This window comes from Panthera leo, chromosome A1 (genome assembly GCF_018350215.1).
Source record: "Panthera leo isolate Ple1 chromosome A1, P.leo_Ple1_pat1.1, whole genome shotgun sequence".
Lineage (NCBI taxonomy): Eukaryota > Metazoa > Chordata > Mammalia > Carnivora > Felidae > Panthera > Panthera leo.
The window spans coordinates 208,669,518-208,695,561 of NC_056679.1; the positions used below are offsets into that span (position 1 = coordinate 208,669,518).

The 26,044-nt window shown below is 39.6% G+C and overlaps 1 protein-coding gene across 1 annotated transcript in view; it reads right to left on the reverse strand.

The window, feature by feature from the left end:
* The window catches only part of WDR70 (WD repeat domain 70), a 299,594-nt gene that overhangs the window by 13,806 nt on the left and 259,744 nt on the right, over positions 1 to 26,044 (reverse strand). The window contains exons 14-17 of the mRNA XM_042951763.1: positions 11,573 to 11,673; positions 9,846 to 9,925; positions 7,729 to 7,845; positions 5,306 to 5,468 (exon numbers count right to left, since the gene is read on the reverse strand). Coding sequence (XP_042807697.1) covers positions 5,306 to 5,468; positions 7,729 to 7,845; positions 9,846 to 9,925; positions 11,573 to 11,673 — 461 coding nt within the window. The remainder of the gene's footprint in view (positions 1 to 5,305; positions 5,469 to 7,728; positions 7,846 to 9,845; positions 9,926 to 11,572; positions 11,674 to 26,044) is intronic.

The window sequence follows — 26,044 nt, forward strand, 5'->3', positions numbered from 1 at the left end:
AGAAAATTTTTACTAAGAATAATGAGAAGAATAATGTAGGAAGGCCTACAACAATGAAAAGTTTGGTGCTGCTACTTGAACAGACCAATTAATAGAACAGAAGAGAGAGCCCATAAATTGGCTAAAATTCATATGTAAGTGCAGTGTGTGTAACGATGTGATTTCAATTCAATGAGGAAAACTAGATCATCCAACTAAAAAGTGTTACAGCAACTGGCTAACCAAGAGGAAAAAATTAAACTGGAGCTCTGCTGTTGTAGGCTGGAAAAATAGTCCCTCCCAAAATATCCACCTTAAATCCCTGGGAGCTGTGAATATTACCTTATTTGGAAAAAAAGGTCTTTGCAGATGTGATTAAGGACTTTAAGATGAGGAGATGGTCCTGGATCATCTTGGGTGGGCCCCAAATGACATCAGAGGTATCCTTGTAAGACAGAAGAGGAAACCAACACAAAGCACAAGGCATTGCCAAGATGGAGAAGAGACTGGGGCAATGTGGCTACAAGCCCAGCTAGCAGGCAGCCTCCAGAAGCTAGCAGGGGCAGGGAACAAATTTTCCCCTAGAGCCTCTGTATGGAATGCGGCTCTGGTGACACCTTGATTTCACACTTCCGGCCTGCAGAACCGTGAGAGAATTAAGTTCTGTTTTTCAGGCCACCAAGTTTGTGGTAATTTGTTACAGTGGCCACAGTATACAAATATACCTTCCTCACTCCCTTCACTAAAATAATTTCAGGTGAACAGAAATTTAACTCTAAAAAATAATTTTAAAAATGGTATGAAATAGAAAGATGGGAGAATCTGAAGAATTACCTTAGATGGGAAGCCTTCCTAACTAAAACAAAACCCAAGAAGGAAAAAATTCCTAAAGGTGACTACATTAAAATAAATTTGATAGCACACTGTTCCAAATAGGTTTGTGTGTGTTTACACACAAAGTAAATTACTGAGGTATCTCTATAAATGTTGAACTAATACTGACTGCTGATTATTGGGTTATATTAACAATGTATAATTTATAGGAGGGTGTCAACTTACTATTGAAGAGAATGAGACACTGAGAAGATACCTTTTAGAACCTACTGGATAGTAAGTCCTTGCTAGAACCAAGGCCAGGGAGCTGGCCTTAGAATTTCCAGGTTATTGTTCTAACTTCTAACAGCTAATTACTTTGATGAAGGATCTAACTTTAATGTTGTATGTAATTTTCATGTCTGAGAGTTTAGGTAATACATGCATATAATGAACAAAACTTTCCAGCAGTGCTAACAGGCAGACTATGGAACTTCGAAGGCCATACACACACACAACCCCATTCCTGTTCCTTTGTTCACTACTTAAAACATACCTACTACCTCCATTTCTTGGCTCTCCTTCCAGAGGGAGTCCAGGTATAGATGAACAGATATGTATATAGATACATCCACTGCTTAAAAACACAGGTAGACATCATGTTTTATAATCTGGTTTCTGTTTTTGTTTGTAGGTTGGTTTTGTACTTAGGAGATTAGGCCACATCCATCCACATATATATCTAGCCCATTCTTTATACTTTCTTGATATCTTTCATTGTATGGATAGGCTATACTTTTCTAAAACAATACCCCATTGAAGGACATTTACATTATTTTCAGTCTTTTGCTTTCCTACACAATACTGAGCTTAATATCTTTGGACATACATATTTGCCCACTTGTGCAAAACCTCCTGAAATACAATTGACAAGTCAAAGGGTATGTGCATTTTAAATTTGTATAGATAGTGCCAAATTTTTCTCCAAATGATGCTCACTATGTTTAGCAAATTTTAAAACATGGCTCTATTTATTCCTCTCTCCTCAGTTAATTTTTTTGTATGTTTCTAAACAAGTTTCTTTAAGTATAAAAAAAAAAAAAACCCTAATAGTAATAGAAAATAATGACCCCATTAAAAACCGAGTGTCAACAGAGGCACAATCTACAAGCTTATCTGACTGCCAATGATGCGTGACATACATTAGCTTATACACATACAAATTCTACACAAAAGGCAGCTAAGTGTGCACTATTTAGTTGGCCAGCCTTGATATGACCCTCTTAGCTGCTGTAATATTATCCAACTAATGGTTCAGAGATGTTCCATCTGTACTGTATGGTTATTAGTACACACTGTGAACCACCACCACTGACATGCCACGGTGAAGTCTGTTCTGCTACAACATGTACAGCAGAGGATGGAGTGCTCCCCCCCCCCACACCCCCAAAGGCCCTCAAATCTCTTTAGCATTTTTGTGTGGGGTGCTTTCACTCACAACAGCAGCACCTATCTGTCTTTGTCAGAGGGCTATCAGCAGGTTGCTAAAGCCCTGGAAAGCTGGAAGTACATGGGAATGTCTCCCCCCAACCCCACCTGCAGCCATTAGCAATAACCAATAGATACTGGGGTATAAATACTCCAGTTACCATGCCTCTGACCAGGGTCTCCAGGGTTACCCTGCAGAGCGAGCCAAAGTGACCCTTGATACTGCGCTTGATACTCCCTTACTTGGTTTCATTACAGTTCTCCACTCTCCTCCTGGTTTTCTCTATGGGCGCTTCCTAATAAATCACCTTTATATGAATCTTTTTCTCAGGTCTGCTTCTAAGAAACCCAAGCTATTGCTTCTTTTGGCTAAGATCAAGTGTAGTATCTGTTCTTATCAGTTTAAGAAATCCAAGCTAAAACAATGTGTTTTTTCTTTTATGCAAAGTAGCTCATAATGATTAGCAGATAGGGAACTTATATTGCTATAACACGTACACTGATTTGGTTTATAAGTGACTTTTTCCAGCACAGTAATGTTTTGAAAAGTGATCAGTGTCCAGCTTTCTCATAATTTAAGAGAAAACTTTAATATTATACAAAGACACCAAGAAAAAAACCTGACTATACCTCCAGCAATACAAAAAATACATATGACCAAGTTTATTTAATGTAGCTCTGTTAGAAATTGCAAAATACTGGAACACCCTAAATACCCACTCATAGGAGATAGCTGAATAAACTATGTGCCTCCCTACACTGGAGCACTATGCAGCTGTGGAAAAATGAGAAGGAGCTCTGGGAACCGATGTAGAGTGATCTCCAGGGCATAATCCTAAGTGAAAAATAGCAGAGCCCAAAAGGGTATTTATATTATGCTACCCTTCATGTGAGAAAGGAGAGGGTGTAAGAAAATACTCACAAATCTGTTCATTTGTGCAAGAGACCTACAGGAAAGATAGGGCAGAAACTAAAGAGATTAATTACCTGCAGAGGTGGGTGGGGAAGAGACTGAGTGAGGCAGGCTATGGGCAAGAAAAACAAAGATGAACTGTGGCACATCTTGTGGTATCAGAAAGTAAGGAAGTGCTCAAAAAAACACAGGGATCTGTCAAAAGAGGATAGGAGTTACTCTGAAGGAGATTCTTTTAGCCAAAGTTGGAACAATTTGAGCAAAAACCTAAATAATGATAGTACTGAATTTTAACCCATAAAGTATTTTGAAGTCCACATTGATATAAAAAATACTTGAAAAATAAGTAAATGTGGGAGAAGGGACAATTCTTCCTTTTAGTAGAATTCCAATTAATAAATGTGGAAGAAACAGGGAAATAGAAAATCACCATTAGGCAAACACCACAGTAACAACTACTGCAGGCAAATCTACCCACGGATAATAAAATTAGAGAGCCAAAGTTTAAAGAGGGGCAGGATTTTCAGAGCTGTAAAATATCACCCTCAAATAATTTATTAACTCAAAATAATGACAGTCACTTACAGTGGAGAAACTTGGCAGACATCACCTTAACCAGGTGACCAAGGTCAACCTCACCACCAATAAGACATACTGACATGACATTCTTGATATCATGAACCCAAAGGGATACAACATCAGCCCTGTATTATGTTTGCCTAAAATACACAGTTTCATTCCAATTGTGTGAAATATCAGACAAATCTAAACTGAGAGACAAAATGTACAAAATAACAGACCAGTGTTCACCAAAAGTGTCAAGGTCATGAAAGACAAGAAAGATTGAGAAACCGTAAAGACTGGATGAGACTAGGGGCACCTGGGTGGCTCAGCTGGTTAAGCATCTGACTTTTGAAATCGGCTCGGAGTATGATCTTGCGGTTTATGAGATGGAGCCCCGCGTCAGGCTCTGGGCTGACAGTGTGGAACCTCCTCGGGATTCTCTCTGTCCCTCCCTCTCTGCCCCTCTACCCAACTCTCTCAAAACAAATAAATAAACTTTAGGAAAAAAAAAAGACTGGATGAGACTAGGGAGAAACAACTAAATGTAATATGGTGATATGGGACCCCTGACAGGATCCCTAGAGAGAGAAAGAATATCAGTGGATAAACTGGGGAAAATCAAGTAAGGTCTGTTGCTTCATCAATAATATTGTACCAATATTAATTTTTCTAGCATTGCTAAATAGTTGTACTGTGGTTATGTAAGGTGTTAACATTAGGGTAAGTTGGGTGAAGGGTGTACATGAACTCTTTGCAATTTTTCTGTAAGTCTAAAATTAGTTTAAAATGAAAAATTAAGAACCCCAAATTCTACAATACTACCTTTCTTTTGTGTAAATTTATCTGTTTTAGTGGCTTTAAGAAACACTACAAGTTCATCCATGTTGAGCTATTTCAGGGAATCTGAGCAGGCAGGCTCTACTCTGTCTATGTACGTGTTATGTACATAGTTCTGCAAATAAAAGAAGTCCTTAATGACAGACCTACAGACTGCTCCCCTTCATTTGCTTTTAACTCTCTTCAACTAAGATAATGCATATAGTGATTTTCCTTTTTTCAGTCATAGATAGAATGGGCTTCATACAATGGGTTTCCACTGGGCTAAAACTCTGATGAAACTGACCTACTTTAAAAATTCACCATTTTAGGGGCGTCTGGGTGGCTCAGTTGGCTAAGTGTCTGACTTTGGCTCAGGTCATGATCTCACAGTTCATGGGTTCAAGCCCCATGTCAGGCTCTGTGCTGACAGCTTGGAGCCTGGAGCCTGATTCAGATACTGTGTCTTCCTCTCTTTCTGTTCCTCCCCCACTTGCACTCCGCCTCTCTCTCTCTCTCAAAAATAAATAAAGATTAAATTTTTTTTTTACCATTTTAAGAGTCCTAAGATACAAACAAATGCCTAGGTTCAGGACTATGAGTACCTGGCTTATTTTTCATGCTCAAGAATAGAACAAGAAATGGAGAGTTAGAACCTCAAAGCAGCCATTGTTACATTCTTTCCTATTCATTAAACATAATAATTTTTATTTTAAAGGGTTGTTTTCTTACTTAGAATATGCTGGAGAAACCCAATATGGGTTGTCTTCGGCTGCTTTAGCATGCCGCAAAATGGCTTCCCGGGGATTGCTGTCATCAGTTTTGTCCAAAGCAATGTTCTTCACAATGTATGATGACAGAGTGCCCCCATGGGTTCCAACCCGGCCACCACGACCTGTTTCAAAGGAAAAAAACCAATCAGATAATGGAATGAGCATGACAGTATATATGTATACCTTGTATACACTGTACTTATCTGAAAAGGCTGAGAATCCTTCAGTCCTGGCTTCCAAGGTGGCTAGTTACATGAGTAACAGAGTGAGGCCAGAACTTCACATTTACCCGATTTTTGGCATCCCCTATGGAATCAAGGTTTGGAGCACTCTGGGGCTTCTTCAGACCTTGGTTTGAGGTGCACAGATCTCAAGAATACTTCAGTATCATCCTTTCAGCTTTCACAACCAAAGTAGGAAATCACCAAACCTTAACTTTCCCATAACATTTTTAAATAGAAAGAGATGTTTTTTTGATGTGTTTTAGCTGTTTAACTTACATAGTGATACTAATGCAGCAGGAATTACAAATACTTTGCCATGAATATGCCTTAAAAACATTCCTCAGGCATGAACATTTGAAATTCAATTAATAAAAATAACCAATATTTGTTAGACACTATTTTTGCCTTAAACAAACACATCTTAGGGCTTGCCATCTCCCAGGTACCTTGTAGGAGAGAAAACAAGTAAGTTGAATACATTGATTCACATTATTTTATGGTGCTGGAACTGCTCCAGTAGACAGAAAGCTCTGTAAGGGCAGGGATTTGTTAAGATCTGCTAGATCCTTAACAGCTAGCCTGGTGCCTGGTACGCAAAAACGTATGACATTTTAGGAAAAATTAAAAAACAAAACAAAACAAAAACGCATGAAGAGCCAAACTGTGCTAAAAAATTAATTCTATAAATCAAAATAAGAGACTAAATAAGGCAGGAAAGAATTCATTGGGAAAGGATTTATGTGGCCAGTAACTATTACGGTACTTAGAGGAAGGAGAGAGCTCTTCAGGCTGAGGTGGTTGGGGAGGTCTTTGGGAAGAGATAGATCCAATCTGCGAAAGCTCAGAAGGCAGAGGTCACTTTGAGTGAGCGGAATGGCTTAAGTACAAAAGTATAGAAAGAGGACAATTCAATCAATGGGCATTTGCAGGCAGAAATGAACCAACAGTCAGTCATATCAGAAGATCAGAGTAGGAGAGAAGTGAGGTGGAATGCTCAGAAGTGAGTTTGAGTACACTAAGGAGAACCTTGATTCTCTGAAAATGCAAATGGAAGTGGGAAGCTTATGAAATTTGGGGGCAGTAGCAACATGAAAGCCAGAGGAGTTGGGGCACTGGGGTGGCTCAGTTGGTTAAGCACCTGGCTTTGGTTCAGGTCATGATCTCATGGTTTCATGAGTTCAAGCCCTGCATCAGGCTCTGCGCTGACAGCTCACGCTGTCTCTGTCTCTCTCAAAATAAATAAACTTAAAAAAAATTTTTTAAAAAGAAAAAAAGAAAGCCAGAGAAATTGTAAATAAAAGCTGTGTATAAGATGGATGGAGGCAGGGTGGGGAGCAGAGAGAGAGACTGACTTGAGATAAGATGCCTAGTTAGAAGGGCTTTTCAATAATCCATGTAAGAATATTATTTGGGAACTTTGATTAGAATGGTGGCAGGGAAAATGAAAACAAAAAAAAGTTAAGATAGAGATGTGAAATGTTTCCAAAGCTGAAGGTGCAGGCCAAACAGATGTAGGCCCACAGCTGAGGTTCAAGATGAATGAACAAGTTAAAAGCTATATATAGGCTTAGGAGCCTAAGACAAGGGAAACCACACAAGCGATAGCTAGTAAAATGGGATTCCAGTAGAGGTATGTGTTCATGATAGCCAAATGCTGTCTTGCTTTCTTCTGGTACCTATTTTCGTAAAAACTCTAAGGACCTTTATTCATCTTGTAGGGGAATGGGCAGCTCCATTATATCAACAAAGAACTCAATGATTGTAACTTTTTGCCTTGTGTGAAACCTAATCCAGTCTGGATTCTAGTTAAAGTACCCAAATGTTGTATATGAAGCCAATATTGAGAGCAGTGGTTTTATCACCAGGTTCTAGGAGCCCCAAAGTACTACCAAGGTCACCTAAAAGAGCTCAAGTTAGACAGCAAGCAGAGAGGGCTCTAGGCTTCCTCTCCATTTTTATCAGTCTTATGCATCAGGATTCTGCATCAGATATTTAAACAAAAAGTTGCTAAAAAGAAAATGTCTAAAAACCACCATGTAGTAAAATCTCTCTGAAGACAAAGCAGCATCCAGGCAGAAAGCATCTTTCCAATTCTATACCAGTGACCCCACCCGGCCCCTCACCCCCCTCTGCAGATCACAGGTTAGACCACAGTCACCTGGGCCCGCTACAGGAGGTTCAGGTTTATGAGACTTCAGGGGATCCAGTCTGTCCTTCTCCAGCTGTTTCCTTGTACTCCGTTGGCGGGGCTCACGGAACATAGGCAAGGCATGAGCTACGAGAAGTCACAATTGAAAAATTTTATTATAATAATAACCCTTCCATCCCAAAACATAGCTGAAGCATGACTAACTAAAAGATGACATGGAAGTCATAATGACAGCCTTCATCTAATAATAAAAGACAGTCTTACTGTAACCAATTAGCCAATTTTGTTTGAGACCAGACTCATTGTTCACCTCTGCTGGCAACTAACACCACTCAGGAAATACTGTCAAACACTGTCACGGAGACACCAGTGAGGCTCCCCATCTTCCAAGCCACGGGTAGCAGTTAAACTTAATTTCTGTGGTTTTGAAAAGAAACACTTAATGGGACTGCTTATTTTTTCTTGCAGGACCCAAATGTGAATAATGCCAACAGCTTGCCTGTCAGCCCTGAAGTTTCCTTAGATGCCTCATGAACACTGGAATCACTTCACACGTTTCTGAAATGTGACCACCTCTCAGGAGGAGTTGACAACACTGAGTAACCGGAAGGGAGGAGCACTTAGCCCACTAAGTGGGATAAAGGTTGCCTTGAATGCATGGAGGTGCCTGAATCTCCTGGCATGGTGACTTGATGGGGACTTTTCCCTACTTCTATATGGTGGACAAAACAAAAGAATAAGAATCCAAGTAGGATTTGTCCCATTGCTATTGGTTGCTCACTCAATGTCAGAATTAAATTTCATAATATAAAACAGTATATAAATGTAAAAGGGTAACAGTGATATTCTGTGGGACAGCAAGAGGGTTATTGGGGGAAAAGTTAAGTAATGATCTTTTTCTTGACCAAAAAATATGCCAGAATTATTTCTTTGGATCCTTACATGCTGAGTGAAACCTCTTTTAAAATAGAAAAAAATTTTTCCACGGGAGTGGGGAAGAGAAGGTAATGGGTTAATAGAGGTTCAAAGGGAATTTATAATATGAATGACAGAAACGTCTAAAATACCTAAAAAATTCTTCTAGTATCCCCCTACCCCTACCACCAGCTGGGGTCAGGACCATCTACCTCACCAGTAAAACATGCCTGCCTTGAGTCAGGGGAGCTGAGAAACACAGCCACCAGTCACTCTGTTGGGCAACACGACACAACAGTATTTTTAGGAGGGGGAAAAATAGCTTTTCACTTCAAACGACTGGAGGAATTTAAGTAGGCCGCGTGTAATTACATGAGCTAGACTGGTTGTGACACCGACTTTAACACTTCTACTCTTGCAAAAAGTGTCATGGGATCTCCTTACTGATCGTAAGCTCCAAGGGACTTGGTCTTACAGGAGACCCACCACCAGAGAGAAAACCCAGCAGTACAGCGCCCCCTGGGCTTTAGATGGAGACCCCGGTAAAGTCCACAGAGCATCAGCTCATCACAATTGCTACTGCATCTAAGACGTCCTTCCTAGACACTAGTGGTGACAGATCTGAGGCTGTGACTCTGGGAAAGACAAATCTGTCAGATTAACAAGGTTGTGTGACAAACCGGACAGAAGCTACTTATTCTGGTAAGATTTCTGGTGCCCACGGTAGTTCATTTTGTATCTAAATGTCTCTGGATCTATCACATGGTCACAGAGTCTCAGAGGAAGCTGACGGAGACCCTTTGCCTAGTCTCCTCACTCTCCTGATAACGTTCAGTTGTTCAACATCATACTGCAAGTCAGTAGTAGAACTGGACAAATCCAGGTCTCCTGATTCCAAGGCCAGCACTCTTTCTTGTTTATTCTTAGAACAGATTGTTATTCTTTAAAAGGCTGCTATGGAGTAATGCATTAGGCTCAAATAGGCTTTTCCCTTTTGGGTTGAAAGTTACATGAAATTACCCTGTCTCTGTGATGAGTCACAGAAGCTAAAGCAGTTAGCTGTTACATGACTCGCAGTTCTGTCCACATGATACTTTGTAATATATGCCTGGACTGTGAAAACTTTTTCTGTCTCTAAAGCCATGAGATCAACACCACATTACAGTAGAAGAGAGAGAGAAGACGATGGAGAGACCATGCTAACAACTTACGGGTGATGATGTAGTCCTGGGTTAGAGTCTCGGCTTGTTTCGCCTTCCGCTGGGTTTTAACCACACATAATTTTGCTCCCCTGGGGCGGGGTAAGAGCACATTATTTTCTTTACTTGGTCTTACAAACAGAAAGTCATGTCAAAAACATTAGATACTTTCAGGAACACACTCTGTGCACACCATCTCGCCATGTCCTTGACTTTCTAAGGGATGGCAAAAGATGGGGCCTTGGTGATAGGGGATTAAATTTATGGGAAAGCAAGTCTGTCAATCAGTGGTTACCACTGAGGGAAAGGGTTGGAGAGGTAATCAGGCAACAGAACACTAGTTTAAAAAATCTATAGAAATAACCCAAAGATGTAAGCTAAAGAGATACAAGTAAAATTAACCAGTCTTTTCACCCTGAAGTTCGCACGGTTCAAATATTAGTTTATGTCTCATATGAAAGCAACCTGGGTGGTCTACACCCCAAGTGGCATTCGTCCACATCTCTAATGTAAGAGTACGAGTGTCTGGAACTGAGTTGGCTTGGCAGTGTTGTCACGGGGCTACTGCCCAAGAATGTGTGGGGTTAACCAAAAGTTTGATTAGGACATTTCACTTCTTCTTTAGCAATAATGAGCTATCCCTCTCAGGAAGCCAATACAAATAAAAAAATTTCTTAAAGATTCCACACATAGAAGCTTCCAAATGGGTGCTATCAAATGGGGCTCATCATTTTCTCAAATGAAACAGACTCTCTCTCTCATTCTAATTACACTAGCATTTTCAATTCCTTTATTAAAAAACAAACAAAATCCTGTTTGTTCTTAAACACAATAAAAACTTTATTTTACAGGGCAAGAGTTCCAATGCTAGTGCACAAAGTTCCAAGGGAAGACCGACTGTCTGCTTCTATTTCTACCCAAACAAATTACAGCAATGAATATTCATTAACAGAGGATGAGTTTCCTTTCCTCAAAAAGGATGTGGGACCCAAAATAGGTTTACGGGGGACCCCAAAGAATTTAGCATGTGAACTTTAATACTAGCTGACCAAGGTTCCCTCTAAAGAAAGAGCTAACCAAGCATCGTACCTTAACTGAGACAAACAAAACCATCCTTTTTTGGGGGGTGGTGACAAATGTCCACCTTTGTGCCCAAAGAAAATGAACACAATTGAGGAACTGGTTGAGCCTCCAGTGAAGTTTTCAGACTTTTGAAACACATTGGTATATTTAAGTCTAACATTTGGGGTGGGCACGGGATTGAAGAGGAAAGAATTTGTGCTGTCTCCTTCTGCTGGCAGAGAACAACCCCACACATCCAAACTGCTACCTGATAAAAGCCCAAACAGAAAGGGGACAAAACAGACTAGCTGTTTCCATTTCCCGTGAGGGGTGAGTTCCCTGCTTTGTTAATCCCCTACATGTATCACAGCTAATGCCATGTCCAGGGTGGTATGCAAAGTGGGCAGGACTTTTCCCCCCTTTGCACTCAACATTTCAGCTAAAGGACTGCAAATCCCCAGGAAACTTTCACTTTGAATTCTGTATGGATCAAGGGCAATATCCAAATCCTCTTTAAAGTACAATACCAGGAGTTTGAGGCTTTACTCTGTGCCAGCTGCATTTTCTAAAAGGGTGGATCCCCATCAAAGGGGGCAATAAGTAAAAGCAGGGTAGGAAAAGAAACCCTCCCCCCAGTTGTTGTCATCCATCTAAAACAGGCAAGACTTATGAAATACCTCTGACTCTTGTTGGGGTCATAATACACTTTAGCCAATCCATTTCCAGTTCCTACCATGATCTGGTTCAGCTTTGGATGCCACAGGCAGCGGACAACACTCTGAAAAGGAAAGGCATGGTAATCAACTAAAGAAGCCAAGTAAAAATGGGAAAAGTCCCGCTGGTGCTTTGATGGCTAGAGTCAGTTTACTAAACTGAATATCATCCTGATGGTTCCCCGTAATTTTTAGGACATTTTCCTCTAAACTATAAGGCTGTGTCCCTGAGGTTCAGTTCTATTCCATCACTTGTTATCTGTGTGATACCCTTTAAAGATGAACAAGTTGTTCCTTCCGACGCCCCTCCTCTCATTTCTTGATAACCCTGCAACCACAAGGTTAGGCTTCCCCAGCTCCAGTGCCATGTGAAGCTGGCATCTCGGAATGCTGAACCCACATAACTCAGTTCTGCTTACCACTGAAGCAGATTTAGATCTCAGTGTTTCATGTTTTTATACACACAATATGTCCCTCTGGACAGCAGATTGAAGCCAGGTGGTTATTGTTTTTAGTTCACAAAGATCCAAATCTCATAAAGCTTTTTCAGGAACAACACATATTTGCAGGCATTGAATAATATCTCCCTATCTATGAGATAAACCAGCAGGACAATAGCAGAAGTAAAACAGAGACACGGCATACAAAGACTTGACATTAACCTGAATGAAAAGCTATTTAAGAGAAGGTCCACTGGAAGTTACGATCCTTTGAATTCATTACTGGTAAGGAAAATAAGTGGTGCCCTGGGGTCAAAAAGAATGAGTTCTCAGTGAGAACTACAACCTGTTTTTAATTTGTCTGTAGTAAGAGGGCCGAGGTGGGAGGTTTAGCAGGGGGGAAATGATGAAGGGGGGTGGGGAAGATGAAGCTAAAATTGGTAGGCAGAAACACCATGTCCTAGGTTCTGTGGATCTCATTCTGATAGAACAAGTAATGAGTGGAAACATCAATTCAAGATTTATTTAGAACCATCATGAGCCAAGCAATGCGCATGGACTAAGAAAAAAGGGTACAATTAGATACTGCTATTTTAGGTTCTAATAGTAAAATGAAAATCATGGCATCCTTGTCTCCCAAATCTCTCTCGGGCTGAGTCTCTCTGGTTTCCTCTCCCTAACCATCCTGCTCCTTTGTTAAGACAGTATCTGTGAATCTCCTCAATCCCTTTTGATAGAAATCCTGGCTCCCCACCTGCCTGGCAAAAAGTATGCATACAGTTATTCGGCTACAAATCCTTCTCTGAGATTCCTGAGGAACTTAAGAGGAAATGTAAGAGTCTGCAGGACTTCGAATTCATGTCTGATAATACTCTTTAAGAGCGGTTCTTAAGCTCTGCACCACTGAAGACAGCTGAGATGTTCTGCTGAGAAAATAAAATCAGAGTGGCTGTTTTTTCCTGGTTGGTAGGCAGTAAAATGAAGTTAAAAGGGCAGGTTTTTACAATTTTAGGTTTTCTTTCCACAACTTTTCTTAAATCTATGGTGCCTGCTACCCAGTGTCTACCAGCAAGTGCTAAAACATGATAAAACATAAAATAGTGAGTATTAATAAAAAAAAAATCGAAAACAGTAAGCATCTTATATATAGAATGGCTTCTGGGGGAGGGTTGTCATTTTGTACACATGTCCGTGAAACCCACTTGATAATGTACGACTGTAAAAGACACATTTTATCTAACAAAACTGTGCTTGGTTGGTGAGATGGAATTAAGTATATCAACAGTTCATGGTCTACAAAGCACAGCCTGACTTACAGGTGCTCTGCCACTGAGATTAATTTGAGAACCAGGCCTTGACCACTGCAAATTTCCAGGTCATGGCCAGGTGCATGGAAACATGAGAAAAGTCACAAACATAACTTCATAAACCCTACCAAGAATAAGTTCATCCAAGTCAATACTCACCTTCATGTCACTGCTTACATGTCATCATGTGAAGACTGACCCTTTTAAAACTGTACCCCACAACTCTCCTTATTCTGCTTTTTCATGTTTCTAAAACATGTTCCACCTTTTAACATAATATATAATTTGTCGTTAATTTTGCTTATTATCTGCCTCCCCAGTGTGAACATAGTTTGCACACAGGCAGAGATCTTGGTGTGTTTCGGGTGGGAGTGTTTCCCAAATGCCCAGTTTAGTGTGTGGTGCTCAATAAATATTTGTTGCACCCAAGCCTAAATGGACTGCTTTGCTAAGTGGAGTTAGAGACAATTTTCAAGTTAAAATCATTACTACCTATGGAGAACAATTTTATTTCTCCAGATCATTATTATACTCAAATATCCTACAAACAAAGTAGGGTTCGTTTCCTCCCAGTGTGGTCCTAAATAAAGGGATGTGCATGAACCAGAGAACGAGAGAAGATAGTAAGAGGGACTTTCAAGGGCCCTCCGAAATCCCAGCCACCTACAGATGGCCCCAGGACAGTCTTAAGGACATAGTATTAAAGGTATTTCTCTTCCTTGGTTCTCTAGAAGTCTGGCTAAGCAGTCTAAGATTACTGGTTCTCAAATATGTTTTCAAGTGAGCAGGGTGCAGAATTGGAGAAGATCCACAGTGTAGGCCTGGTAAATTCCAAGACACCCAGCCAAATAGGCAGTTTCCAGGGGCAGCAGGTTACCGTTACTCTCTCCCTCTACGCTGAGGGTGTAAATGTTAGAGAGAGGCCAACTGCCCAGGCCAACAGACCAATGTCTGATTGCTTTCTAGGGAGTCCAAAGTCAGGGCACTGCACCTCTATTCCTGTTCACGTCCTCTACCCTCTACAGCTCTTAGACGCACACATGGCTGGTCAGCATAAACACTCAGGGAGAAGCACATTTACCCTCCTTTTCACATGGAAGCAGGGAGAATGCAAATAAGACCCGCTGAACTAAACAGTCATTCCAGAGCTCCATCCATTGTGGCGATGAGTCACCAAAGCAGCCAATGAGGGCTCTGCGAGCAGTCTAACTTAGGCAAAGGATACTTAAGGCTCAATTACCCTAAGACTGGTTATTAATCAAATACTACAGGGATTCCAAAACATGGAATGAAGAAACAGAATTCAAAGTCAAAGGTGGGTGGGCCTTTTCTGTTTATTAATATTTATTGTGTGTGTTTAGCTAACCTTTGTAAACTTTGCAGCTAATGCGGCTCCACACTTTGTCCTGTCAAGGAAATGCATCTTAGAGCAGAGAGCTGGCCATCTGCCAAACCAAACAATCCCTGAGACAGCGGCAGGGCTGGGGAGCAAGCCGAGCTGCCACGCTGCTAACTTGTCAAACATACATACCGGGCTTTACTTAACAACAATGGGACACGTGCCTGCTAGAAACCCAACGAACTATCAGAAGACAGATGAGCTATAGTTACTTAAAGAGAGTGCATTCAATCAAGCAACCATCCACCCAAGATTTCCTTCGTCCTCTGGCCTGGAGGAGGTACTTCTGTGGCTGGGGGTTGAGACAGTTAGACTGACAGATTTCCTGAGCAATGCAGCAAACATAGGGTACATAACATGTCTGAATGGCAGGACCAGAGAAGAATATGGCGCGAGAGCTACAAGGATCCAAGGAAAAGCCTTCACACCGTATCATGAGATTCAAATGGCGGAAGACTACTATAGTGCAAAGAACTAGATTCTGAAAATAGTCTGCATCTTTTAATATACTGATTTGCTTAATTAAATTAATAAAGCATTTTATTCTCACACTAAGCTACTTCATCCTACCAAAACAATGCGGGTCCACTAATGGCCTCCTCTAGCTACCTAAGCTGAACTCCATTTTAGCATAAAATTAGGTTCAGTCTTGTAGACCAAAGCCTACCTTCATTTTAGCATTATAATTTGGTAGTGCAGAGTAACCACAATCTGCCCCAAAGGTACTTAACTCTAGCAGCAGCCAGAAAGAGACGGTACTAGGGCTGGAGATCATAAACAAGATGACAGGAAGGAGGTACGAGACTAATGTGCTTAATACAGAGATCTTTCTTCTCCGCAGGGACCAAAGGAAAAAGAGGGCGGTGGGCTGGGGAGAAAAAGAGCACTGTGTACAAATAGCAGTATCAATATTCCAAAACAGGAATTTCGGAATTACCCCTCAGCAAAAATAAAAAGGCCACAAAAAATTCCAAATAATTTGTTTCTGTGGTTTTTCTGGTTTACTTTAAGCAAAATCATGGAAGCAAATAAAGACAGGAGAAGGAAACCAATGAGAGAAATGAATTTATATTTTAGGACATGGTGGGAAGGGAACTACTAAGTATCTGGAACTTTATATTATTTAAAGTAATTGAATCCTTGCAACAATACTACAAAATTAGTAACGTCAGTCTCATTTCACAAGAACAAGAAACGGAGGCTTGTAGGAGGGTGTATGACTTTCCTAAGGCCACATAACTTGTAGAGAGAGGAGCTGGGATCAGTGGGGAGGTTTTCTCAACTCCAGTGCTCATTTCCTGATACTACTTAATTATGCAAAGTCCTGTTTTAGAAGATGGGGAGGAAGGGCTGTGGGAGATTTGAAATCATTCCCAAACCCACCTCAGCCAGAAGTAGAAATCTTAGCAAGTTTATATTAAAAAGCAGATGGTATAACTAAAATCATAAAGGAAAAGGCCCACTACTACCCAGGTCATAAATGTTACTATAAAAGAAATCAATGCCTGTGTAATATCCGAGGCATCTGTAATACACATATCTAAACACACCCTTATTCTACTTTACATGCTAAAAGAAGCCTAACATCCTTCATAATTTTATATCTTAAACATGATTATGATGAAACACACTTCCTGATCCTTCCCAGCTGCTGACCCACACTGTAAACCAAACTCCATCTGGTTTTTTCATGTTTGGTTTTTGTCACATAGTACACGAATGGATAACTTAACTAGCGATCCTTTGGGAGAACAAGCATTTTTCAGAATTTTCAAATAAGGAGCCTTACACCTGTCTATGAAGGAGACGGTCCAATTGTTTTGCAGACCTGTGCAGTGGCAGCCTTGTAGTCATGGACATCCTCGGGAATACCCAGTGCATTTGAGTGGCTGCTTGTGCGCTGATTCCCAAGGCTAAGATCACAGATCAAGATGAGTCCAAAATAAACAAAAAGCAGATGAAAATGGAAAAATACTGGAGAAAGAACTTTCTTCAAATTTCACTCACCCAAGGTTTATTTCACAGAAGGAAAAACTGCTTTCTAGATTAAAATACTGAACCACAGAGGTAGAAGAGTAAGATGGGAATTCTTTATACTTTTCTAGGCTGTTTGTCCTGTCCTGCCAAAGCTCTGCTTTTCCCAAACTTGGATTATTCTGCAGTATGCATGGACCATGGGGCTCGGCCTCATCCCTCTGAAGTTCAGAAAGCAAACCTGGTGAATAAGCCTCAGTCTCCAATAAATACAACTCTTCAACACCCACCTGATCTCCATGGAGACATCCCTCAAATGGAAAAAATTAAAGACAGACATTTTCTCTGCTCTTCTAAGTCCACACCTATCCTTTTTTTCCTCCTCCAACTCCAAGGAAGCCCTACCATGAAGGCCAGACATGTACCAACCGTCACTCTCTGCTGGAAATCTTCTCAACATTCCCCCCTTCCCTGCCCCAAATAATTTTCTGATAACCCAGATAGCATCTCAATGGTGAAAAGAAAAAAAAGGCCACACCATTTTTATAGATGTAGGGTTTGCTGCAGAAAAACCAAACAAGGAAAATGTTGCTCTATACCTGCCATAAATATCTGATAAAGATGTACAGATTATGCCTTTTACAAACTAGCACCCAATTATCGAATTAATTCTCATCAAACCCATGAAAAATTCATTTATTAAAATCTTTTCATTTTCCGCCTATGCTCTAAAATTAAGGTAACTGTTAAAGCAACAAAAATCCGAAAACCTGGTAGTTGTCCTCAGCACTAAATGAATCACATCTGTATCTGATAATAAAAATGCCTAAAGAATGTCATCACAAGAAAAAGTTCTCAGAGAAAACGGAAGGTCTCTTGGGTAAGAAAATTAAATACAATTTTCTTCGTCTAATTCAAAACACTAATGTTAGTTCGCTCCAATCCACTTATTTGAGAAGAATTTATAAAGGCAAAGAAAGCACAAATAATGACTGAAGAAAACTGGTAATTACTCTCATTAACAACATTCTGGGAGCAGGAAACGGGAGGCTGGAAGCTGGAGTCCACAAGATGAGTGACACCTGTGGTGAAGCCCACCAGGCAACTATCCCAGAGGTCCCACACCACAGTGATCCACATAGAAGCAGCACTTACTGGAGGCACAGTCCCACAATTCTGGCAGAGCTTCCCACTGGTGGGCACAGGATAGTTCCAGGTGTGCTGAAACAGGGAGCTGTTCGGGACTGAAATGGGCCTAGGGCACTAGAGCCTTAGGCAAATCAGTTCCAGCAAAGAGGAGCCTTATCTGTTTATACCACACATTATCATTATGGGCACCAGGTTGAGAAAAAGCTTCCAAAGCACTACCTAATGCCATGTCTCTCACTCTAATCTACACAGACCCAGGACTCTTTATCCTTCTTCATTTATGAAGAGTTAGAGATGGCCAAGGGCATACATGAAAAACCCACAGCTAACATCATATTCAGTGGTGAAAAACTGAGAGAAAAAAGAGAAAATGGTGAAAATTCAGTGGTGAAAAATTCAGTGGTGAAAAAAAAAGAGAAAATCTTTCTCCTAAGATCAGGAACAAGATAAAAATGTCCACTCTCACCATTTTTATTGAACATAGTACTGGAAGTCCTAGCTATAGCAATCAGACAAGAAAAAGAAATCAAAGGCATCCACACTGGTAAGGAAAAAGTAAAACTTTTCTATTTGCAGATCACATGACATTATATATAGAAATCTCTAAAGACCACCAAAAAACTATTAGAACTAACAAATGAATTTGGTAAGGTCACAGGAAACAAAATCAATATACAGAAATCCATCACATTCCTATACACTAATAATAAAGTGGCAGAAAGAGAAATTAAGAAAACAATCTCATTTAAATTGCACCCAAAATAACAAATTACCTAGAAATAAGCTTAACCAAAGAGGGGAAAGACCTTTATTCTGAAATAAAAAACAGTGATGAAAGAAATTAAAGATGACACAAATGGTAAGATGTTCCATGCTCATGGAGTGGAAGAAAAAATATTGTTAAAATGTCCACATTACCTAAAGCAATCTATGGATTTAATGCAATCCCTATCAAAACACCAACAGCATTCTTCACAGAACTAGAACAAAGAATTCTTAAAATGTGTATGGAACCACCAAAGACCCCAGATAGCCAAAGCAATCTTGAAAAAGAGGAACAAAACCGGAGGTATCACAATCCCAGATGTCAAGATATACTACACCAAGCTGCACTAATCAAAACAGTATAGTACTGGCACAAAAATAGACACATAAATCAAGAGACCAGAATAGAGAGCCCAGAAGTAAATCCATAATTATACGGTCAATTAATCTTCAACAAAGGAGTCGAGAATATGCAATGGGGGGAGAAAAAAACAGTTTCTTCAACAAATAGTGCTGGGAAAACTGGATAGCTACATGAAAAAGAAATGAAACTGGACCCCCTTCTCACACCATATACAGAAATAAACTCAAAGTGGATTAAGGACCTAAATGTGAGACCTGAAACCATAAAAATCTTAGAAGAGAGCACAGGGAGAAATTTCTCTGACACTGGTCATGGCAACATTTTTCTAGATATGTTTCTTAAGGCAAGGGAAACAAAAGCAAAAACAAACTATTGGGTCTACATCAAAACAAAAAGCTGCTGCACAGCAAACTATCAATAAAACTAAACAACAACCTACTGAATGGGAGAAGATATTTGCCTATGACATATCCGATAAAGAGTTAGTATCCAAAATACATAAAGAACTTATATAACTCAACACCCAAAAAACAATCTGATTAAAGAATGGGCAAAGGACTTGAACAGACATTTTTCCAAAGAAGACATGTAGATGGCCAAAAGACACATGAAAAGATGCTCGATATCACTCATCATCAGGGAAATGCAAATCAAAACCACAATGAGATATCACCTCATACCTGTCAGAATGACTAAAATCAAACACACAAGAGACAACAAATGTTGGTGATGATGTGGAAAAAAATATACCCTTACTCACTGTTGGTGGAAATGCAAACTGGTACAGTTTTGAGGAACTTGAGGTTCCTCAAAAAATTAAAAATATAATTGCCGTATCATCCAGTAATTCCACTACCTAGGATTTACCCAAAGAAAATGACAACACTAATTCAAAAAGATATACGCACCCCTATGCTTATCGCAGCATTATTTACAATAGCCTAATTACGGAAGCAACCCAAGTGCCCATCAAAGGACGAATGGATGAAGAAGATGTGGTATATATATACAATGAAATATTACTCAGCCATAAAAAAGAACGAAGTCTTGCCATTTGCAACAACATAGAAGGATCTTCAGGGTATAATGCTAAGTGAAATAAGTCAGTTGGAGAAAGACAAATACTATGACCCCACTCATAAGTGAAATTTAAGGAGCAAAACAAACCAGCAAAGATAAAAAGAGACAAACCAGAGTTAAGAGTCTCTTAACTATAGAGAACAGATGGTTACCAAAGGGGAGGGGGGTGGAGGATAGGTGAAAGAGATGATGGGGATTAAGAGTATACTTCTCCTGATGAGCACCGAGTAACATAAAGAATTAAGTCACCATATTGTACACCTGAAACTAATACAACACTGTGTGCTAACTACACTGGAATTAAAACTTTAAAAAAGATAGAGATGGGCATAAAGATAATAACCATACATCCTCTTCTTATATGAATAAACAAAGAACAAGTGGATAAAGCTGTTAAATCCCTAACTACAAGATAAGAAATATACATAATTAGATCTTGGAAATCATCAAGTATGTAAACCCTCTCCCTCCTCCCCCCAAGTAAAGGAAAAACTCAATGTTCAAAAATGAACTATACAGGATATGTAAAGCACTATTTATCTTAATATAGTACGGGTAAAGATGTTTTACTAATCATACTCTTTTACTTAGTCCTTTGGGGGTCTCGCAACCCCTCCTCATTCATGACATAGCATTATCTATCACTCCAAAAAAGAAAAAAACAACACTATCCTGGGATATGTGTTAATTATAGATCCCTTTCTTCCTCACACTATATATAATTGTGGGAGTTTGGCCAGAGTTCCAACAGAACAGCTGGAAAACTTGTTACCAAAGATCGTTCATCAAATTCAAGTTGGGAGAGGAAAAACTGTCACAGAATGTCCTACAAGACATGAAGTCTTTCACTGGTCTGCTATCAGTGGGAAGTAATACAGTGTTGGGGTTAGACAACAGAGCACTAGTCGTTAGTGCATTATATGTTTCCACATTGTATAAAGAATAGTGTGTCATTCTCAACACCTTTAAACATCTATAAAATCAAGTTCTCTGGCTATTCGGGGTCTTTGTGGTTCCATACAAATTTTAGGATTGCTTGTTCTAGCTTTGAGAAGAATGCTGGTGCAATTTTGACTGGGATTGCACTGAATGTGTACAGTGCTTTGGGTAGTATTGACATTTTAACAGCATTTATTCTTCCAATCCATAAGCATGGAATGCTTTTCCATTTCTTTGTATCTTCTTCAATTTCCTTCATAAGCTTTCTATAGCTTTCAGCATACGGATCTTTTACATCTTTGGTTAGGTTTATTCCTAGGTATTTTATGATTCTTGGTGCGAGTGTGAATGGGATCAGTTTCTTTATTTCTCTTTCTGTTGCTTCATTATTGGTGTATAAAAATGCAACCGATTTCTGTACATTAATTTTGTATCCCTCGACTTTGCTGAATTCATGTATCAGTTCTAGCAGACTTTTGGTGGAGTCTGTCGGGTTTTCCATGTAGAGTATCACGTCATTTGCAAAAAGTAATATTGAAGAAAACCAAAGTGGGAGGCATCACAATCCCAGACTTTAGCCTCTACTACAAAGCTGTAATCATCAAGACAGCATGGTATTGGCACAAAAACAGACACATAGACCAATGGAATAGAATAGAGACTCCAGAATTGGACCCACAAATGTATGGCCAACTAATCTTTGGCAAAGCAGGAAAGAATATCCAATGGAAAAAAGACACTCTCTTTAACAAATGGTGCTGGGAGAACTGGACAGCAACATGCAGAAGGTTGAAACTAGACCACTTTCTTACACCATTCATAAAAATAAACTTAAAATGGATGAAAGACCTGAATGTGAGACAGGAAACCATCAAAACCCTAGAGGAGAAAGCAGGAAAAAAAAACCTCTCTGACCTCAGCCGTAGCAATTTCTTACTTGACACATCTCCAAAGGCAAGAGAATTAAAAGCAAAAATGAACTATTGGGACCTCATGAAGACAAAAAGCTTCTGCACTGCAAAGGAAACAATCAACAAAACTAAAAGACAACCAACGGAATGGGAAAAGATATTTGCAAACGACATATCAGACAAAGGAATAGTATCCAAAATCTGTAAAGAACTCACCAAACTCCACACCCGAAAAACAAATAATCCAGTGAAGAAATGGGCAGAAGACATGAATAGACACTTTTCTAAAGAAGACATCCAGATGGCCAACAGGTACATGAAAAGATGCTCAATGTCACTCCTCATCAGGGAAATACAAATCCAAACCACACTCAGATACCACCTCATGCCGGTTAGAGTGGCTAAAATGAACAAATCAGGAGACTATAGATGCTGGAGAGGATGTGGAGAAACGGGAACCCTCTTGCACTGTTGGTGGGAATGCAAACTGGTGCAGCCACTCTGGAAAACAGTGTGGAGGTTCCTCAAAAAATTAAAAATAGATCTACCCTATGACCCAGCAATAGCACTGCTAGGAATTTACCCAAGGGATACAGGAGTGCTGATGCATGGGGGCACTTGTACCCCAATGTTTACAGCAGCACTTTCAACAATAGCCAAATTATGGGAAGAGCCTAAATGTCCATCAACTGATGAATGGAGAAAGAAATTGTGGTTTATATACACAATGGAATACTACGTGGCAATGACAAAGAATGAAATATGGCCTTTTGTAGCAACGTGGATGGAACTGGAGAGTGTGATGCTAAGTGAAATAAGTCATACAGAGAAAGACAGATACCATATGTTTTCACTCTTATGTGGATCCTGAGAAACTTAACAGAAGACCAGGGGGGAGGGGAAGGGGGAAAAAAAAGTTACAGGGAAGGAAGGAGGCAAACCATAAGAGACTGTTAAATACTGAGAACAAACTGAGGATTGATGGGGGGGTGGGAGAGAGGGGAAAGTGGGTGATGGGCATTGAGGAGGGCACCTGTTGGGATGAGCACTGGGTGTTGAATGGAAAACATTTTGACAATAAATTATATTTAATGTAAAAAAATCAAGTTTTTCTTTTCTGATATTTTGTAAAGGAGTCAAGTATTTTTCTCCTTCAGGGTTGTACTATCAAGTGGCTAATTCTTCACTCAGTTTTGTCGTTCATGGTAATCGTATCTATACAAGGAAATATAAATAAGTTTAAATACCAATTAAATAAAATCCCAAACTCTCATGTAGAGAAGGGAAAAAATGTTTCTATTTAATCAAAAGGGTAATACTGACTTTTGCCACTGTTTTTACTTGTCCAGAAATGGAAGCAAAACAGTAAACAGAAAACATTTCTTTGAAACTGCTGACACCGATAAGTAGCAGATACCTTTTAATATAGCATGTTACAGGGTTAAATGTCACTAGAAAATGAGTAAACTATTAAACTGAACAAGCCCTCCTTTTGGTCCTCATTCTTTCGCTTTCAATGATTTATGAAGTCTAAAGTAGCATGTGATTGCCACTTCAACTCAATATAACTCTAAAAATGAGATCATTTCACACAGATTCTCAAATAGATAATTACAGGAAAGGCATCTCACTATAGACTTTGAATGTGAATTCCTATAGCAACCATTATTTCAAAGAAGAGCATGGCTGAAAAGAGAGTATCAGAGATAAGAGAAATGTTGAGAAAATATGAGCCACAAGGAAATGTTTAAAAAAAAAAAAAAAAACAACTAAGTTTGGTTCCCTTAGACAAGACTGAACAGAAACTTTATAAGAGGAAACAGAGGATGTTGGCCAGCTGTTCTCCAACTCCATGAGGACTGGAGTAAAGGATGTGGGCTCTAAGCATACGAATGTGAGGCTAAAGTACAGAGGAAAAAGAAAAAGATCTGATGGTAAGAGATTTCAACAGGAATGAACTCTCTGGGCTGCAAAATCTTCTCTTAAGTCTAAATTTCATATAAAAGAGGTAAGCTGTGGTTCACAGAACAGGAGACAGATTCTGGAAGATCATATTGAGAAACTGAACAAAGTATGCTTGATGCCAGATGGCAGCTAATTAAGCAAAAGCCAGGAGCTTTGCCTGTGGCGCAGTTATGTCAAGGGAACATGCCACCAGAATAGGAGAAGGGACCTACACCAAGATCAATGACAGTATTTTACTTCCTATGATATGAATGTCCTCACAAACGTGCAGGAATCTTAGAAGCTTCCTCCTAGTCACATCTACTGCAATCTGTACTACTTCATTATGCATTTTCCATTACCATTGTCATTTTTTTAATGAAAAAAAAAAAAGAAAAAAGAAAACTGATTTGGGTGAGACAAAGGAAACATTCCACTCAGTCCTCCCTCCGAACACAGTTATATAAGACAGAAGGCATGGAACACCTACTCGAGGACTCTGAAAAGTAAATAGTATAGGTGGATTGGGGAATTAGTCCCAAATTCAAAGCATCACTGAAGCAGAAGTGAGTTTACCATTTCCCTCATTCTGGTACTTCCTCTATCCCCCACCCCAAATCTGTGATGCACAAAAATATCAAAATTTGAAAAAGACAGGTGAGTCCAACTCAGTTTTCCTTTTGCCTTAAGCTTTAATACAGCTTGGCACAGCACTGTTATTCATCCCACTTTTGTTTAAAACACTGGTATATTATTCATCCTGGATTTTTTGCATTGATTTTCATTTTTTATAATGTTGCATTAAAATGTCATTTATCTTGGGGTGCCTGTGTGGCTCAGTCAGCTAAGCGACTGACTTCGGCTCAGGTCATGATCTCATGGTTCATGGGTTCGAGCCCCGCGTCGGGCTCTGTGCTGACAGCTCAGAGCCTAGAGCCTTGCTTCACATTCTGTGTCTCCCTCTCTCTCTGTTCCTCCCCTGCTTGTTCTCTGTTTCTCTCTGTCTCTCAAAAATAAACATTAAAAGAAAAAAAATTTTTAAATGTCATTTATCTTGATTACTGAGTTATTTGGCACCTCCTTAAATTTTGTGCTTGAGCCTGGCCCTAGTCCAGGCCCTGCCTCAACTTAATGCCTCCCTCCATTTCATCAAATTTAGCCCAAACTGGACCACCAGACCTAAATATAAGGCGTAAAATTTTTAGAAGAAAATCTGGGTGATCTGGGGTCAGTCAAGGAGCTCTTAGACATGACACCAAAAGTACACTCTATAAAGAAAAAACTGATAAGTTAGGTTTTATCAACATTAAAATCTTTTGCTTTGTAAAATACACAACTAAGAAAAAGAAAAAAATAAGCAAGAGACTGGGAGGAAATATTTGCAAATATACTAAAAAGAACTTAACCTAAAAAGAACTTGGTGTCTAGAATAGATAAAGGACTCTGAAAACTTAACAAGAAGAACACAAACAACCTTGGTTTAAACCTGATTTAAAGAATTTCAAAAAAATTTGAAAAACTGGTGCTTCAACAACACAGAGTTTTGGTGGGGATATTGAGCAAGTGGAAAAGAAATACACCAATGGTAAAAATGCAACACGGTGCTGTTAATCGGAAGAACAGCTTGGCATTTTCTTTTAAAAATAATCACATACTCACTGTATGACCTAGGAAGCCTACTCTTAGGTTTTTACTCTAGAGAAATGAATGAACTGAGATATGAATGCTTATGGCAGTTCTATACATAATCTCTAAAAACTGGAAACAATCACATGTCCTGCAGTAAACTGTGCTATCCCCACACAGTGGAATACTATTGGCAATAAAATGTAACAACCAAATCAATACACACCATGACCTGGATGAATCTCAAAAGTATTCTGCCAAAAGATGTTGGTCTAAGAAGGTTATACGATATGAATCCATATAGAAGACAAGTTCTTGAAAAGGTAGTACTACAGTGGAGCACAGATCAGTGAACACTAGGGGTTAGGAGAGGGGGGCAGGGGAGGCAGCGAGTGTGTGACCCCAGAAGCAGAGCACAAAGAAGTGTTTTGGGGGTGATGGAGCTGTTCTGTACCCTGACTGTGTTGATGGTGGCTACATAAATCCATACATGTGTTAAAAATCACTGAACTGAACATTTTTTAAAAGGATAGATTTT